The 15,826-nt window shown below is 39.7% G+C and overlaps 1 protein-coding gene across 8 annotated transcripts in view; it reads right to left on the bottom strand.

The window, feature by feature from the left end:
- ADD3 (adducin 3) overlaps nt 1-15,826 on the bottom strand; it is a 156,588-nt gene that overhangs the window by 26,752 nt on the left and 114,010 nt on the right. For all 8 annotated transcript variants that reach the window (XM_089509852.1, XM_089509854.1, XM_089509851.1 and 5 more), the window contains one exon: nt 8,084-8,304. In XM_089509852.1, coding sequence (XP_089365978.1) covers nt 8,084-8,278 — 195 coding nt within the window. In that variant the 5' untranslated portion in view covers nt 8,279-8,304. The remainder of the gene's footprint in view (nt 1-8,083; nt 8,305-15,826) is intronic.

Genomic DNA, 15,826 nt, shown 5'->3' with positions numbered 1-15,826 from the left:
CTTCTTCTTCAACTACAAGTCCTAGTTTAGCTCACTATTTAGAAGATTGCTTATTCTGGTTTATTACTGTTTTTCTGATTTGGTCAGAAAAACTGACCAGAATCTGGACAATAAGTACATAAATACAGGGAAATAAGTTTCCATAAATATCTTGAAGCATGATCTACAATGTAACTGTAGTTTTTTCATGCATAGCAATAGACCTGTAGTCTCAGATGGGGCTTCTTAGAGCTTTTGACCACAATAAAATATATTCATTCCCACATTTATGGACACTGAATTGCAGTATTAGCCATAAGCAGTAATGGTTTTAGCAGGTTGTATTTTTCCAGCTAAATAATATTTGTATGTTGATAACTAAACAAAGAAACAGTGGATGAAACAAACATTACTAAATGTAATTCATCTGGATTTAGTAAAAGCAAAAAACAAGAACTTTTCATACCATGTCTCTGTAAGTCATTCTAAGTGGACTGACCATGATAACCATATTATTAAGTAAAGATATGGGAAAACCACAAATAAAGGGGTGATAAGTGGAAAATGTTGAAGGAATTAATGATCCGTGGTCTCAATTTTCTGCATTTGAGACACTAGTAAAACTATTACTGGTAGATTTACTCTAAATCTGGAAAAAGAAAGGAGAGGCTAGGAACATGGGGAGGAAAAACCTGGTTAATTTTTGCCAGTTTCAGTACAGTATAACAGAAGAGCTCACAGTTCTTACTGTCTGGAAACTGCTGATAACCAGATCTTACTAGCCAATCTAAAATTAGAGGTAACTAAAAGCTCCCTACATAGCATTTTATGTAACACAGAATTTGGTGGGGGGGGGGGGGGAGTCCACAACTGACATGGTAAAAAGCAAGGAGGAATCAGGAAATGTGGTTTCCAAGTCATGATCATAAACTATGTATAGATATAACCCATTTGTAGTTGCCTCAGCTTATTCAGAAATCTTGTAAATTTATCCACTCAAGCATGGATTCAGGCAGAAGACTCAATCCCATCTTTTCTCTCTCAGTAAATGCCATAGATTATTTATGCTGTCTCTGAATAAACACGCTCACACACCAGTGTCTTCTACAAAGCAAGCATCCTTTCAAACCTCACAGTATTTGTACATAACCCACACACTATTCTAACACTTCCCTCCTCCAATATTCATATACAACATCTACAAAAGTGAGGTCTCTACATTTAGACTTCCCTTTCAGACATTTGTGCTATAGTTATAAGGGGGCAATATGAATTCTTGTCAAGTTGGAGGAGGAGGGCCTGCCTGCACCTGAATAGGATTATAGACAGCCCTCCACATTTGTGGCTTTGACTTTTGTGGCTTTGATTAATATGTTCTCTCTACGAATCTCTAGGTCCTTTAGCATGACTCTGTGGTCAATGTGCACCAGATGATATGTTGGATGACGTAAAGATTATTAAAGAGAACACTTTTCTAGGCATTTGTAGGTCCTCCAGTGTAATTCTATTCAGCTTCTGGCAAATGTTGACCACAGACTTGCGCAGGAGGGGCTAGAGGTTCCTAGAGAGGTGTTCTCTCAGGAAAAAAAAAAACCCTTCAAACAGTGAAAGGGATATTCTCAACAAGGAGTGAACATCTACTCTAGACTGGTGTGCACCTCCTCCAGGGTGAGTCTGATGGAAGATGAGATTTCCAAGGTTTATACAGTGAAGAAGCAAACAAAATCAAAGTGCACAAGTATGACCAATCTCCCACCCATTAGAACTGTGCAAGTGGTTGACAACATAGGAAAATTCATCCTCCAGTCTATTTCTCAGTCTTCATGTCTTTTTCCAGCCTTAAACTGCCGAGCTAAAACAAAAAGGATCAAATCAGACCACTAATGCAAGGCAATTCTTTCTCTGCACAGGGCAATGGTTAATGTTTGGACATGATGCTAACAGGGACTTCTAAATGTCTGGAGGAAGAGACTCAAATAATCACAATAGTACAAATATAGACATACCTAGCTTTTTTGTAAGCATTTTTAAATAGCATTTTTGTAGGGTTCACTGTTATATTTATTCAAAGAAAGAAAGTATTAATTCTAACTAGAATAGAACCAAGGAGTTAATGGAACTTAATGGAATTTACTAAGTGTTGACATACCATATTCCAATTTATTCAGCGAGTCTACTCTAGTGACAATTAACAACTGGATCTAGATCTCAGTGTTTCATTTATATTTTTAAATAAAAATAAAAATCTGTTTTAAATTTTAAAATATGATTATTTTTTTAAAAAAATCCTTGGTTTTTATCTATTCTGTTCCATATTTCCTAAGTAAGACAGGGTCAAGGATAGCCTTGCAGAGTGAGTTTTATCGCTGACGACTATTTCAGTTCCTCTTTGGAGATAAGAGTAACCATCATTAGAAAGAGCTTTACAATGCTCCACAATCTTACCTCATTCCTGACTTTGTAACATATGACCCCCATCATTTTTTAAAAAGATTAAATGTTTAATTTATGCTGCACACTAAAAGGCACAAAGCATACAAAACACAAAAGCACAAAAAACACAAACAAAAACAAAAGGGATATTCTCAGCAAGTAGTGAATGTCAACACATTCATACTTAATGACACTTTGTTGAATCTTGCAACTCAAAAGGTCAAAATTTCCTTTGCAAACTTCCAAAGTCTAACATGGTGTGATGGGGGTTATAATTGTTGTGGTCCTTTGTAAGCAGTAGCCACCTGACTAGTTGTCCTTTAGAGGCTATAAAGTTATCTGGCAGCTTTTTCATAAGCCACATGTCCCTTATGATTTTTTTTAAAAAAATTCAAATTATCACGTAAACGTTGGCATTCTTGGCTTCATAAATTTTTTGGCAATATTTGACCATTATTAAATAAAAGGTAGCTAACTGATTGGTCTGCCAACTATGCCACAAAGCAAGGAATTCCAGATACTTCACTGTCTTGGACACTGGCACTTTCACAGAAGGATTGCCTAGCGATCTGGATAATGTCTTCAGGCCCTACATAGTTGTAAGTACTAATTATTTGTGGGACACCGTTATAGACTGACAGAAACTACAATCCACTGATGAAAAGTATGGTTCTGGCTATAAACCAACTATCTACACAAATACATATTTCACAGTCAGAAATGAAGAGTATTATCCCTGGTGATACCATGGCAAGCCTATTTCTTTCATTAGACTTTGTACTCATAAATATTTAGGATTTGTGGATAGCTTTGCAAAAGGCATTCACATGATGTCTCAATATGTCAATAGAGCTATGCTAACAGAATAGGCATCCTCATTTCTTTTCTGTCCAGGATATCTGGATCAATGAGAACAGCAGCCTTGAGTTAACTTCCCCAGCTCTATCACCTGTCCCTGAGTGTGAACTACTTCATTCAGCAGGGTGGTGCAGTGGTTAAATGCCTGTACTGCAGCTACTCACTCACAAACCACAAAGTTGTGAGTTCAGTACCAGCCAGGGTCTCAGGCACAACTCAGGCTTGCATCCTTCCGAGGTCACTAAAATGAGTACCCAGCTTGTTGGGGGCAATAAGCTTACACATTGTAAACCACTTAGGGAGTGCTTAAATGCACTGATAAGCAGTATAGAAATATACATGCTATTGCTTGCTACCACAGTGCAACTATCTACTTGTACATAATTGCCACTTTACACCAAAAACCAAGTAATTGCCACACTAACCTACATGCTTCCACCAGTCACCGGACACAGACTGAGCTCTGCATAGTAAAGGGATATACTGTACCTCTTCAATTTTAGGCCTTCTGAACTCACTTTGGGACCACAGCACTTCTTTTTTCCTTGTGACTGTATGCATGCATACTGGTGTCTGTCAAGTAAAACAATTTCTTGTGTATCTAAAGAACTGGCTGTAGCCCATGAAAGTTTCTGAGTCCAGAGGAACAGCTATACTAGAATGTCGTTGCAGATACAGAATGATGTGATAATCTAAAGCAGGGGGTGGTTGCCTGTGGAAGGTTATGGGGCTGCATTAGCCCCCTAGGAGACATTGGACAGATTGGCCCGTTACAGACGGGCATATAGTACGCACATAGCGCGTACTAGGGTTAGGAAGGGGTGTGACTTCTTCACGCCCCTAACCCTAGTACACACTCTGCGCGTACAAAATGGCAGCGCCCTATATAGACGGGGGCTGCCATGTTGACGTATTGGATGCATAGCGTCCTCACGTCGCATCCTGGATGTGATGCTGCGAGTGCGCGTGTAGCGCCTCGCGGCGTCCCATCCGGGGCGCAAGAAGAAGCGCCATTTTGGCGCTTCTTCTTCGCTGCGTCCGGGAACCAGGCGGTTTGGCTGCTGCGGTTCCCGGATGCAGCAACCGGCAGCGGCGCGAGGCTGCCCGTTTTGGGCGGTCTGTAACGCGCCATTAATAGATTTGGGGGCATTTTTACTGTTTTGGAGTTCAAAAAAGGTCTCTCTTAAGCCTAAATAGACCGGGGGGGGGGGACATAAATGTAGTGGAAATGCACCCCATGCCCTCTAGTGGACATTTTGGAGCATATGGGGGCAAACATTTATTTTTTAAAAGTAAACTTTTTTAACCCTTGGAAGCCCAGGGACTCGCAAATGTAGTGTAAATGCCCATTACAACATATTCTGGAGCAATTTTGTTCTGCAAAAAATATTTTTAAACCCTGGGGGGCCCTGGGGACCACAGAAACAGTCTTGGGGGCTGGATGAGGCCTGCAGGTTGCACTTTGCTCACCTTTACCCTAAAGACTAACATCATTTATGGCAAGATTCCGTATAAAAGCTTGTAAAAAATTTAATGAGCCACAAGCTCTCTGGTTTTACTGGAAACAGTACTATAACTATTCCTCTAAAATTTGGAATTTACTGAATTTGTGGGAATGTGCTATTTTATGTGTCATGATGTATGTACGCTTGACCTACTGCTGTATATCTGCGTAAGATACATGTGCGTAAATATCTGAGATGCTTGTGCTGTTTTCCCCTGAAGTAATTTGAAGAGCATGAAGGCATGCAAGTTCGTTCTATGTATCAAACGCAGCATTGAAGAGCAGAAGCTCTAGCTTCCTTATGTGTTTTCAATCCATAGCATTTAATAATGAGTAATGAGAAGCCAAAGGAAAAGATATCCTGTGGATGCATCTTTGGCTTGTCTGAACAATATTCATGGTTTCAAATCCATTACTTCTATTTAGCCATAGCCATTATCAGTAATCTGTTCGCTATTTTCATCCCATTACTGGAGTAAAATTAGCTCATTAGATATTTCAGAAACAGAAACCATGCTTTAATTCTGCTTTGACATTAGGCAGTAGTATTCACTCCGGTTTACATACTTCTAAAAGTCTTCTGATGGAATTGCACATTATGTCAAGCTTGTGAAGCACTTTAGAAAGCATTAGCACAACTTAAACACACACACACAGAGAATGCAGTTCTTGCTCTTAATTTTGTTTTTTTTTAAATTACATTGATTCTGTGAGACTAAAAGGCATACTATAATGATGTCTTATTTAGCATGTCTGAAGAGATATATTAAATGGCCTATTTAAAACAAATGCTACAGTTCCACAAAGTACAGCTATTCAGAAAATGATATAGTATTCTCTTTCCTCCTGGTAGTTTTTGCAGACTCTTTCATACAAGTACAATTGGCTCAAAATAAGGGCTGTGCAGTGATTTTTTCCCTTTGTATAGTCAGTAAGCACATGATAAAGTATGTTAGGCCTTTGAAGCAATTTCTGTCCATAGCAACGTAATTAGTTTTGTCACATGTTTACTGATGTTGGCTCCAGGGTGACATTGTACATAGATTACTCTATGTCCAATATTGGATACATGAAACCATTCTTAACTGATGTGTACTGTACTGACAGACTTCACATAAAGTAAAAACACAATACAGAAAAACAGAATGATGTAGTTTCAGAAAGTGATAAAGTTCAAGCTGAAAATTTAGGAGCACATATGTTCAAATAAAAAAAGTTCTCTCAGTTAGCTAAATTCTAGTAAAGAGAATCCCACAGTACTTGCTAATACCAATTGATGGTTAGTTTCCGCTATGAGCATAATGTATTTATTTTAACCTTATCAAACAGCATTTAATATTTTAAAGAAAATCAATAGCCTAAACATTTCAGGTACTGCTCCAAGTAATACAAACATGTTAGGAATAAATTCTAGTTTGCACAGTTGGGCTCCTAATACATAGGTTGACTCTCTGAGACACTATTTCTTCCTCCATTTGATCAGCCCACCATGTATACAAACAGTCTATATATTTAGCACATTTGTTAGCTTCTTATGCATGTTGCCATGATCCTCTGATCTCTCTCTCTGTTAAGTATGTGCGCGTGAATATGACTTTATGTCACCTGTCGGCTTAAAGTAACCCCATAAATTTCATAGGTTTTTCTTGGGTGAGGAATACTCAGAGGTGGTTTTGCCATTTTTTTCCTTTGAAATATGGTTACAGCATCTGGTATTAATTGATGGACTGCCATCCAAGTACTAACGAGAGCCGATATTGGAGTTTAGCTTCTAAGATCAGACAGGACCTGGTGCCTTTAGGGTTCTTTTTTTTTCTTTTTCTTTTTCCTGCTAAAAGTATATCTTTTTATCAGCACTCCTACTGCTCGAAGAGTTTGTCCAGAGTTTTGGGGTTCAGTGACATACTATGTGGACGACACCAAACTTTATTACTCCTTTGCCCCACAAGGCAAGGAAGATATTTTAGTTCTGAACCAGTGACTGTCATCAGTAAAGTGACTCTATCATTCTAGATGACCCATGACTCTAAGTGGGGCTGCCTTTGACGAGTGTTCAGAAACTTCAACTGGGCCAAAGCACTGTAGCCAGATTGCTAACTGGGGCAGACTACAAGGACACACAACTCCATTGCTGGAACACCTTAACTGGCTGCCAGTCCATTTCCTGGCACAATTTAAAGTGTGGCACACTTTTAACACAGAAGTAAGGTTCAGTGTTTAAAATGATCACATAAAGATGCTACCTTAACAGTGGAATCAAGTCTCATGAAGTTCCATTGTCCATTTAAGCACAGTGACCTGAGACACACTCAAATAAGCATACACAGGACTGCAGTCTAAACAGACTGTGGTTGTTGTGTGGCTTCAAATTGCTTCCATCTATTGGCAACCCTAAGGTGACCATATAATGAAGTTTGCTTGGCAAGATTTCCTCAGGGGGGATTGCCTTTGTCTCCCTCTGAGGCTAAGAGAGCATGCTTTGTCCAAGGTCACCCAATAGGTTTCCATGGCTCAGCTGGGATTTGAACCCTGGTCTCCAGAGTCATAGTTCAATGCTCTTACCACTACCCCAGGCTGGATCTACTGCATGTTACTTTATGGTAGGCTGCCCAATTCCAATGGCACAAAGCATTATGATCAGACATAATGTACAAAACTGAAAAGCTGTATAACAAGATCTGTAATAGATTTTGTCTTGGATTCCTGAAAGAGCTGAAGTTGCAATGACTGCAACGGCAAGATGCAGTGAACTTGCAAAGGAGTATACATGAAGCTGGTGCTCTAAAACATTATCTAAATGAGAATGTAAAATATGGTTTATCCTTTCCAGCAAACCAAAGCATGTGAAGGCATTTGAAGCAATATTTGTGTACAGAATGCAAAGTAAGGATAAAACATCGATCTGCATGTAAATGTTCCAACACTTTCTATCTAGCTGGTGACTCCCCCCTCCCCCCAGACTCTTTCCTTGTGTCTAAGCAGCAATCAAATGCCATGTAGCTGGGAAGCTACTATTGTGCAGTGTTAATGAAGCATAGCACTAAGAGAGAAAAAAAAGGGAAACTCCAGATAAAGGACTGTTTGTTCGCACATGAAAACTGTACAAACAAATACTGTACAAACTATCCACTCATGAAAGGTTAAAGTCCTGAGATGCTCTCTCTTGCTGTGATGCAGCCCAGGAGGTTTCACTTCTTTGTTCAATTTGTTCTAGTTTTATACATAGTTTTGAAATGAATACATAAGACGCAAGTCTCCAAAAATAAAGAAACACTGTTGTTTTTCCTTTCCCCTTTGAATCCAACTCACGGGACTCTGCAGTATCTGGGTGACTCTCTTCCTTTGTTCCATCATGTTGAAGTCTTGCCGGAGGTCAGGAGACATATTTCTTTCACGGATGTAGTCAGGGTCATTTTCATTGATGCGGTCAAAATATCTCTCTTTGTGAGGCATGCTTGGTGGTGGAGGGGTTGTGATTACCCCCTGGCTTGTCTCAGCACTCATGCTTCAATCTGTATTGTTTTCTTCACCTGCAACAATAAGAAGTCAGGAGAAATTTAATGGTGTTTAAAAACAAGCCGTCAAATCAACTTATCAAGTATGGATGTATAAAATCTTCTGTCATTCTAAGGAGAAACAATGAGACAGAAATGCACCCAGAATCCTTCCATGTTTTGAGGAGAAATTCAGTGCTGGCTATCAGAGGTGGCAGTAGCAGATGAGAGAGAAAAGTTGTATAATAATACGTTTTAAAAATGACAATTAGCTTTCTGTAACACATTAAAATATACTAAAATAAATCCAAAATCTACGGAAGTATTAATGAGTTAAATGTAAGCCTTAATATTTTATGACAATTTGTTCAGTTTGCTTGCATGATCTTCTCTAGAACTATTAGCTATGTTACAGACTAGGTTTATCAAATGCTGACTAGCAGGATTACAAAATATTTCAACTCATTGAAATGTCTGGTGCAAACTACTATTCCCTGAGCTGTAATATGAACACAACAATTATCAAAGCATATTCACATGTAAGAGGGGCTGCCTAAATGCTGGGCAACTTTCACATCTGTTGAATTGTTTTTCTTTAACCAGAGGCCTAAAATCTGAATGTCCAGGCCCAAAGTCAAAAATTTTGGGTTGAGGTGGTTAAAATGTAATGAGGGTGGCCAGCACACTGTCAATGAAAAATAAGCGAGGTGTAGTATTTGTAAATAAATTATTAAATAGATTATATGTCTTCCACAAGGAAGTGAATATGTCAGCAGGAACAGCATAACCCAGTGAGATAAATGGCCACTCCATCCCTGCTCCTGGACAGAAGGACACTTGTGGTGAATGGGTGTCCATGGTCCCCATCCACTAGCCCAGACCTGCACAACTTAGCATTAGGCAGGGGCCAAAATTAAAATAGGTTGACCTCTTCGGGCCACACATAGGTGGGGGGATGGAGCTGCCTTCTGAGCCCCACCTGGCAACCACTTTGCAAGACTCAGAGGACATGAGGTGTGTGTGTGAGGTGGTGTCCTCTGATGGCTGCCATAGGTCAGAAGCAACTTGAAGGCACAAAAGAACAACAACACCCCACTAGGAAAGGCAGGGTGGTGCAAAGGTTTAAAGGAGCCCTGGTGGTGCAGTGGTTAAATTCCTGTACTGTAGCCACTCACTCAAAACCATAAGGTTGCGAGTTCAATACCAGCGAAAGGGCTGAAGCTCGACTCAGGCTTGCATCCTTCCGAGGTTGCTAAAATGAGTACCCAGATTGTTGGGGGCAGTTAGCTTACAGTTGTAAACTGCTTAGACACTGTTGATTCAGTATGAAGGAGTATATAAATGAAACTGTTTGTTTGTTCATTAAGTGGGAGACCAGGGTTTGAATCCCCTCTCAAACCACTGGGTGAGCTCAGCTAGTCACATTCTCTCAGCTTCAGAGGATGGTATGACAGAGTCACCATAAGTTGGAAATGATTTGGAAGGCACATAAAAATAATGCATAGGATTGCCATAAGTTGAAGTTGACCTGGAGGCAATGAACAACAAAATGCTGCTTTTAGGACCCAGCCTGGATCTGGTGCCTCTTGGGGCAGACAGCTTGGGGTCTCAACCACCAGGGAGGGCACTGAAGGAAAGGGTGAGTGGGAAAGCCCCTTGACCCTCTTCCTCTCCCCTTCTCGCCACTCTCTCTCAGACACTTCTTCCCTCGTCCAATAGAACCACCAGCTGGCTCCCCCAATATTGCCACAGTGGGTTTGTTAACTTTTGTTGTTACTACTCAACAGACCTCTCTTTCCACTGCTGTTTCTTCCTGCTCAGGGTTTCTGGGATGGCAGCAGTGCAGGCACAGCAACCGAACGTCACACTAAAGTGGAGCCCAGCCACCCCCTTCTCCTCCTCCTTGTTATCTCCCTGGGTGGTTGCTAGTGCTGCCATCACTACAGCCAGCACATGGGGCTCTGGATGCCTGGGGGAGGAGGAAGTGCCTTTGGAAGAGGAGGAGGGCTGGGCAGAAGGAAGAAAACCTATATCCTCCACATCCCCACAAGCCATAAAAAATGCTTTGAAGGGCCACATGTGGCCCATGGGCCATATGTTATGTAGGCCTGCACTAGCCCATAACTATGACCCTGATGACTGCCTCTCCCTGGAATAAAATCTTCAACATATTTATCCACTGCCTAAAAACAAGAGCATCTTTGTACTTGGTACAAGAGAATGACCTCATCTACTCTCAGAATTCTCCATAGTGTCCAGCTAACCTGAGTTCTTAACATAATAGTAATCTGTGGAGTGTCATAAACAATGGGAAATTTGAACATCTTTTTTGAAGCTTGGCACAGAGACAAGACCTCTCCCATTTGTACAAATCCTGTGTACTGTAACCATAGGGCCTTATTTAACTCTTTGCTAGCTTAGAAGAATGAAAAGAGTAGTTAAGTGCCTTGCTACTTCTCTCTAAAGAAAGAGTTAGGTCCAACTGCCTGTAAGTTCTCTGTAGTTTCCAGACTATGGAAGTTCAGAGAGGCAAAGGAGGCAGCATGACCACAAAAAAGGTTTGGCTATTGAACCAACCTAGTTTGCAGACTTCTGATACAATATACAATTTCTAATTGTGACTCTATAATGCACACACTTCTGTGAGCATCACTTTCAAGTTAGCTAGTAGTTTCAGTGGAATTTAACACTTATTTCCTGTAAACTGCTGCTAAAAGCTCACAAGAGGCCATCAGATGTGTCTAAGCCCTGAACAGTATCAAAAACTGTTCAGATATTGGGAAAGGAACATATGATTAGTTTTATTGAACTATAGCTATGAGTATGTTTATATAGTTCGGTTGCCTCCACCTGGGTATCACTCCAGAGATCCCCCCCTCCAGCTGAAATTGAAGAAACAGCTTGGATTTTAAATATCACATTGTAGAAACGTTAGAATTCATGTTAACTGTCTTTTAACACACACTGTACTGAACATGATAGTGCATGAATGCTGGCACACAGCTTATTTATATGTCATTTCTTCAATTTGTATATAATTTTTAATTCCTACCAGGTAGTGTACATACATCATTAGCTATGGTTTTTGCCCACATCTATAAAGCACGAAGCTCTTGTGAACATGAACAACTTTAATAAGAAAACACTGCTTTTCTGTACATTAAGATAAATACTTTTATACAGACATTAGCAATTCATAAAGTGGCACAAACTAAGGCACAGAATTATGAAATTATGCTCAGGTTGCACAGAGATGTCTTAGTAGGGTATACTATAAAAGGATACTAAATACATGAGTTGGGGCTGTGACCATGATTTAAAACCCCAAATAGAGTTCCCCATGGTAGCTACACAGGTGCATACTAGCACACACAGATATTTATCTACTATTGGGGAAAACTGAGAAATTTGACTTGACTTGCATCTCCTGGTGCAACTCTCCAATTCCATCTCTTTGGTGTGGCTGCCCTTCCAAGACATCAATTTTCATGTGAGTCCAAAACAACAGGGAGCAGAAGAGATACACTCAGCTATTTTCCTTTAGTTGGACACACTGCAATATCCATCCATAGGGACCTCCCAGGTCCCTGATGATATTGCCGCTATGCATCCTGCAAAAGGAAAATAGATGGACCTGGACCTGCTCCCCCCACTTGCCACAAACATGGGTAGGGGACTGTCACACTGAAAAAGAGTGTGTGTGAGATTTTGGTCATTGTGCTACTGGAACAGAATTCTGCAATGACCAAAAAAGTGGGTTATGATGGCATATGTTGGACTCCTGTAATCTAGACGGTATTAACAAATGGATGTTATCAGTGTTGACAAAGAATTATAAATTTTTAAACTCCCCTTTCCTAGCTACTTAAAGAGTTTTTAAACTGTGGCTTGTCATCATTGTAGTACCTCTGTTTCTCTTGAAGAATTTGGATCTAAGACTCCACATTTTGTTAGGATGTAGAAAAACAACTACAATGGACATACTACAGAGTCACAATTTCTTCAACATGCTGACTACAGCATTTATTTCACTCTAATAGTGGCAAATTTCTTTACAGCAATTAATTCCTGAGTTGTATGCTGGAATGTATTACTGAAATTTGAAAAATTAAAGATTTTTGAGAATCCTCCTTGCAACCCTGTTCTGAAGATATAAATGCCATACTCAAATAATCTGTCAAATCCTTTGTGAAGTCATTAGTTCCAGTCTGTTACTTTAAAATGCATTTGTACAGTGACAATAGTGTAAAAAAGGAAGATGCATGCAATTATAAGAGAGCCAGCATGGTACAGTGGCTTGAGTGTTAGATGAGGACTCTGGGAGACCAGGGTTTGAATCTCCAATCAGCCATGAAAACCCACTTGGTAACTTACTCAGCCTAAGAAGAAGGCAATGACAAACCTCCTCTCAATAAATAATGGCAGGAAAAGCCTGTGATAAGGGCACCATAAATCAGTCATCATGAAGGTATATAATAACAATACAAGTATGTGAACAGCAATGACAGTTCCCCCAAGGAACAGGAAACCTTATGTACTGTGATATCCTTGTTCTCATGCTATCCTTTATTTCAATTGGATGTGTCAATATTATAAGAGAAGATTAAACAGCCTAAGTACTCTCTAAATTTGCACTTCAATTATTCCTTTTTAAATTTGCACATTAGAACTTGAACCTATTTAGCTCATTCCACAGTCTACACACGCTAAAGAGGACTGCTGAGTGAAAGAACCAGCCTCTCCATGCTGGCACCAGGACTTCACCATGGCACAGCAGTACAATAGAGGGTTACCTTGATAGAGCTTCATCCAGGAGACTACACAGTATAGCTTTGCCAGGCAAGGCCATTTGAGATGGAAAGTCACAAGCCAGAATAAATAGCTAACAAGGGACTATTGGACTTTCTGAGCATTTTAATTATAGCAATACAAGTTCCAATTTACACTGCATCAGCTTAAAAGAACTCATCTGATTGGTGTTTGAACTAGACACTTCCTATAGGGCCACCTACATCAAGTCTAGTGAATAAAATTCTAATTACTGTATCTGATAACCTTTAAATAATCTTTTATTAAATCATTAAAATAAGATTAATATTTCATTTGGGCTTCCTCTTCTTTTTACATCTTCCATTTTAATAAACATTTTTGACAGAAATTGATAACAGATTTAGTCCCTACACTTTAACTATGCTTAAAGACTTACAACAGAAATAAATGTATATTGTTTTGTTTTACCTTTGCTCTATCTCCATATTGCTTACTGTCCTCTTTCTCCTGTGTGAAACATTTTGTTACCTGCTCAGCACAGAAAACTTTTCCTCTTGCACTCTGAATAATTCACATTCTTTGAATTTATTTTATTCTGTTTATTAATTTATATCCCATCTTTCTCCCATGACAGGATTCAAGGCAGCTTACAATAACAGGCCTTTTTTATCCTGACATATACAATTTACTGTCATGTTGAGATTTATATCATAGGCTTCTGATATCTGAACTAGTAGACATTAATGTGACATATTTCTTTTTCACAAATATGCCGCAAAAGACTTACCTCGTTCTTCGTATTTCTGACTAGTGTATTCATTAAACAATCTGCTATCTTTGAGGACTTTTCTAGGATATTAGGAGTGTTGGGTTTTTTCCTACTTCCTTTCAAATCAATTACATAGTTTCCAATTATGATTGTTAGGTTCAGTTATGCAACTGTTAATAGCAGAAGAACTCAATTTAATTACCCTTTGAACCTCTCATCTCTACAAAATTAATTAGGATATGTAACCACATGACAAGTCCTATTACAAAAGAGGTAGCTTTTCCTATGAGATAAAACAAGCATTTGAGCTTTTATCCCTTTTATCACTTCCCCCACATGCCAGCAGATTCAGAAACAGGGGAGGAGAGAAATAACATTTTAGCAGGATGTCAATAACTGTTCAGTTATTTAGCCACTTTTCACTACATTCAAAAAACTACAATCCACAAAATATATCTATTTTTCATCAAAAGGCCAAACTGTCAATTGCTACAATGGGGGACAACCAGAATATTTTGTTATAAATCTGTATATATGATCACACCCCACAATTTTTCCCCATTTAGACCAACTGAGCTGCTAGAACAGTTTTCTTTTCCTCTGTGACTTTTATTAAAAACAGACTTGTCTCAACATTTAACAATGGCTCGTCTTCCTCTGAGACAGTTATACACTTCAGCCAGATAATTAATTGCATTTTAAAGTTAAAGCTGGAAATAAAGAAGCAAAGGATTGTCTAACTCAGTGCTTGCAAACCCTTTAGAGACTGAGTGCCCAAACTCAGTGGTGTTCCTGCAGCAGGTGTCACCTAGTGCTTTAGGCTTCCAGTGTGTGTGTGTGTTCCCGGGGGTGGGGCCTCCGGGAGGGACTTTCAGGAGAAACCCAAGGCACACTCTCTCAGCCTCAGAGAAAAAGAAAGAAAATTAGCCTGCACAGGTATTTAACAGCTCATAGTTAATACAGTATCACCAAAGAACAAGGGATTGGTGAGGTGGTATACATGTGCCATGAATTTTAAAATTCAGCTCCCTGTTTTCCTCTTGTTCAGTCACTAGAATCATCTGCCCCCACTGCTACAGAACTGAAAGCAGTTGGTGCATAAGTACTATCACCCCTCAGAGTGAATTGAAAGAAGCAGCACTAAGACTATATGATAGTAACATGGAAATGTATATTATGTAGAATTATGGTAGCAAATCAGTCTTTCTTCTCAACAATGGAAGATCTCTATTGATGGTGATCATCCTGAGGTTCTTCAGGCGGATGAGGGCACTGATGCCTTGGAACTCTAGCACTGACTGGACTCAAAAGTAATAATTTGATTAAACTGCTCTTTTTGTAGGAGCTAGAAAACTATTTCACTTTGGGCTCTCTGTGGCCATTCTACATGCAGGATGCCACTGCCATCTATAAGGGCAAAAATGGGGCCAGGTACCCCCTCTCATCATCACAAGCCAGAAGCCCATGACTGGGGCTTGCAAGTAGAATAGTGGCGGTGGTGCCAGCAGTTAAGGGAGTGTGCATCCATCTGGTCTACTGGCTATTGTGGAAGAGAGAGTGTGATGGCAAACACCTGTTTTTTCAGAGTGGGTTAAAGACCAGGGTTGGGCCAGATCTGCTGGAATGTCATCCAGTCTGTCTGGCCTAGGGTTGTTGGTCTGTGTCATTTAAACAGGACAATGCCATGCATTGGGAGGGGGGGAATACAGGCTTTTTAGCCTATGCATACAGCCTCTTACTGAGAATCTCCCCAAAATATCCATATGGGTGACTCAGAGAAGCATCTTTCACAGCCACTGAGCTTGATTAACAAATGTCTATCTAAGTAAAAAGCTCACTGGCTGCAAAGATGACAACAGGTGGCTTCCATTGTTAGAGAGCTCTATAGTCTAAGAACAGTGCATATGATGCACAATAAAAAATCCCAATGCCACCTTAAACTTGCCAGATTTGGGCCTGAGTATCCATTATTGCCATCAGGAAATATATCTTTGACTATGTTTGAATTCCTCAAATATC

Source organism: Sceloporus occidentalis, unplaced genomic scaffold (assembly GCF_023333645.1).
Source record: "Sceloporus occidentalis isolate IW3139 unplaced genomic scaffold, rSceOcc1.0.p SCAF_2, whole genome shotgun sequence".
Lineage (NCBI taxonomy): Eukaryota > Metazoa > Chordata > Lepidosauria > Squamata > Phrynosomatidae > Sceloporus > Sceloporus occidentalis.
This window is presented reverse-complemented; position numbering and strand designations above follow the sequence as displayed.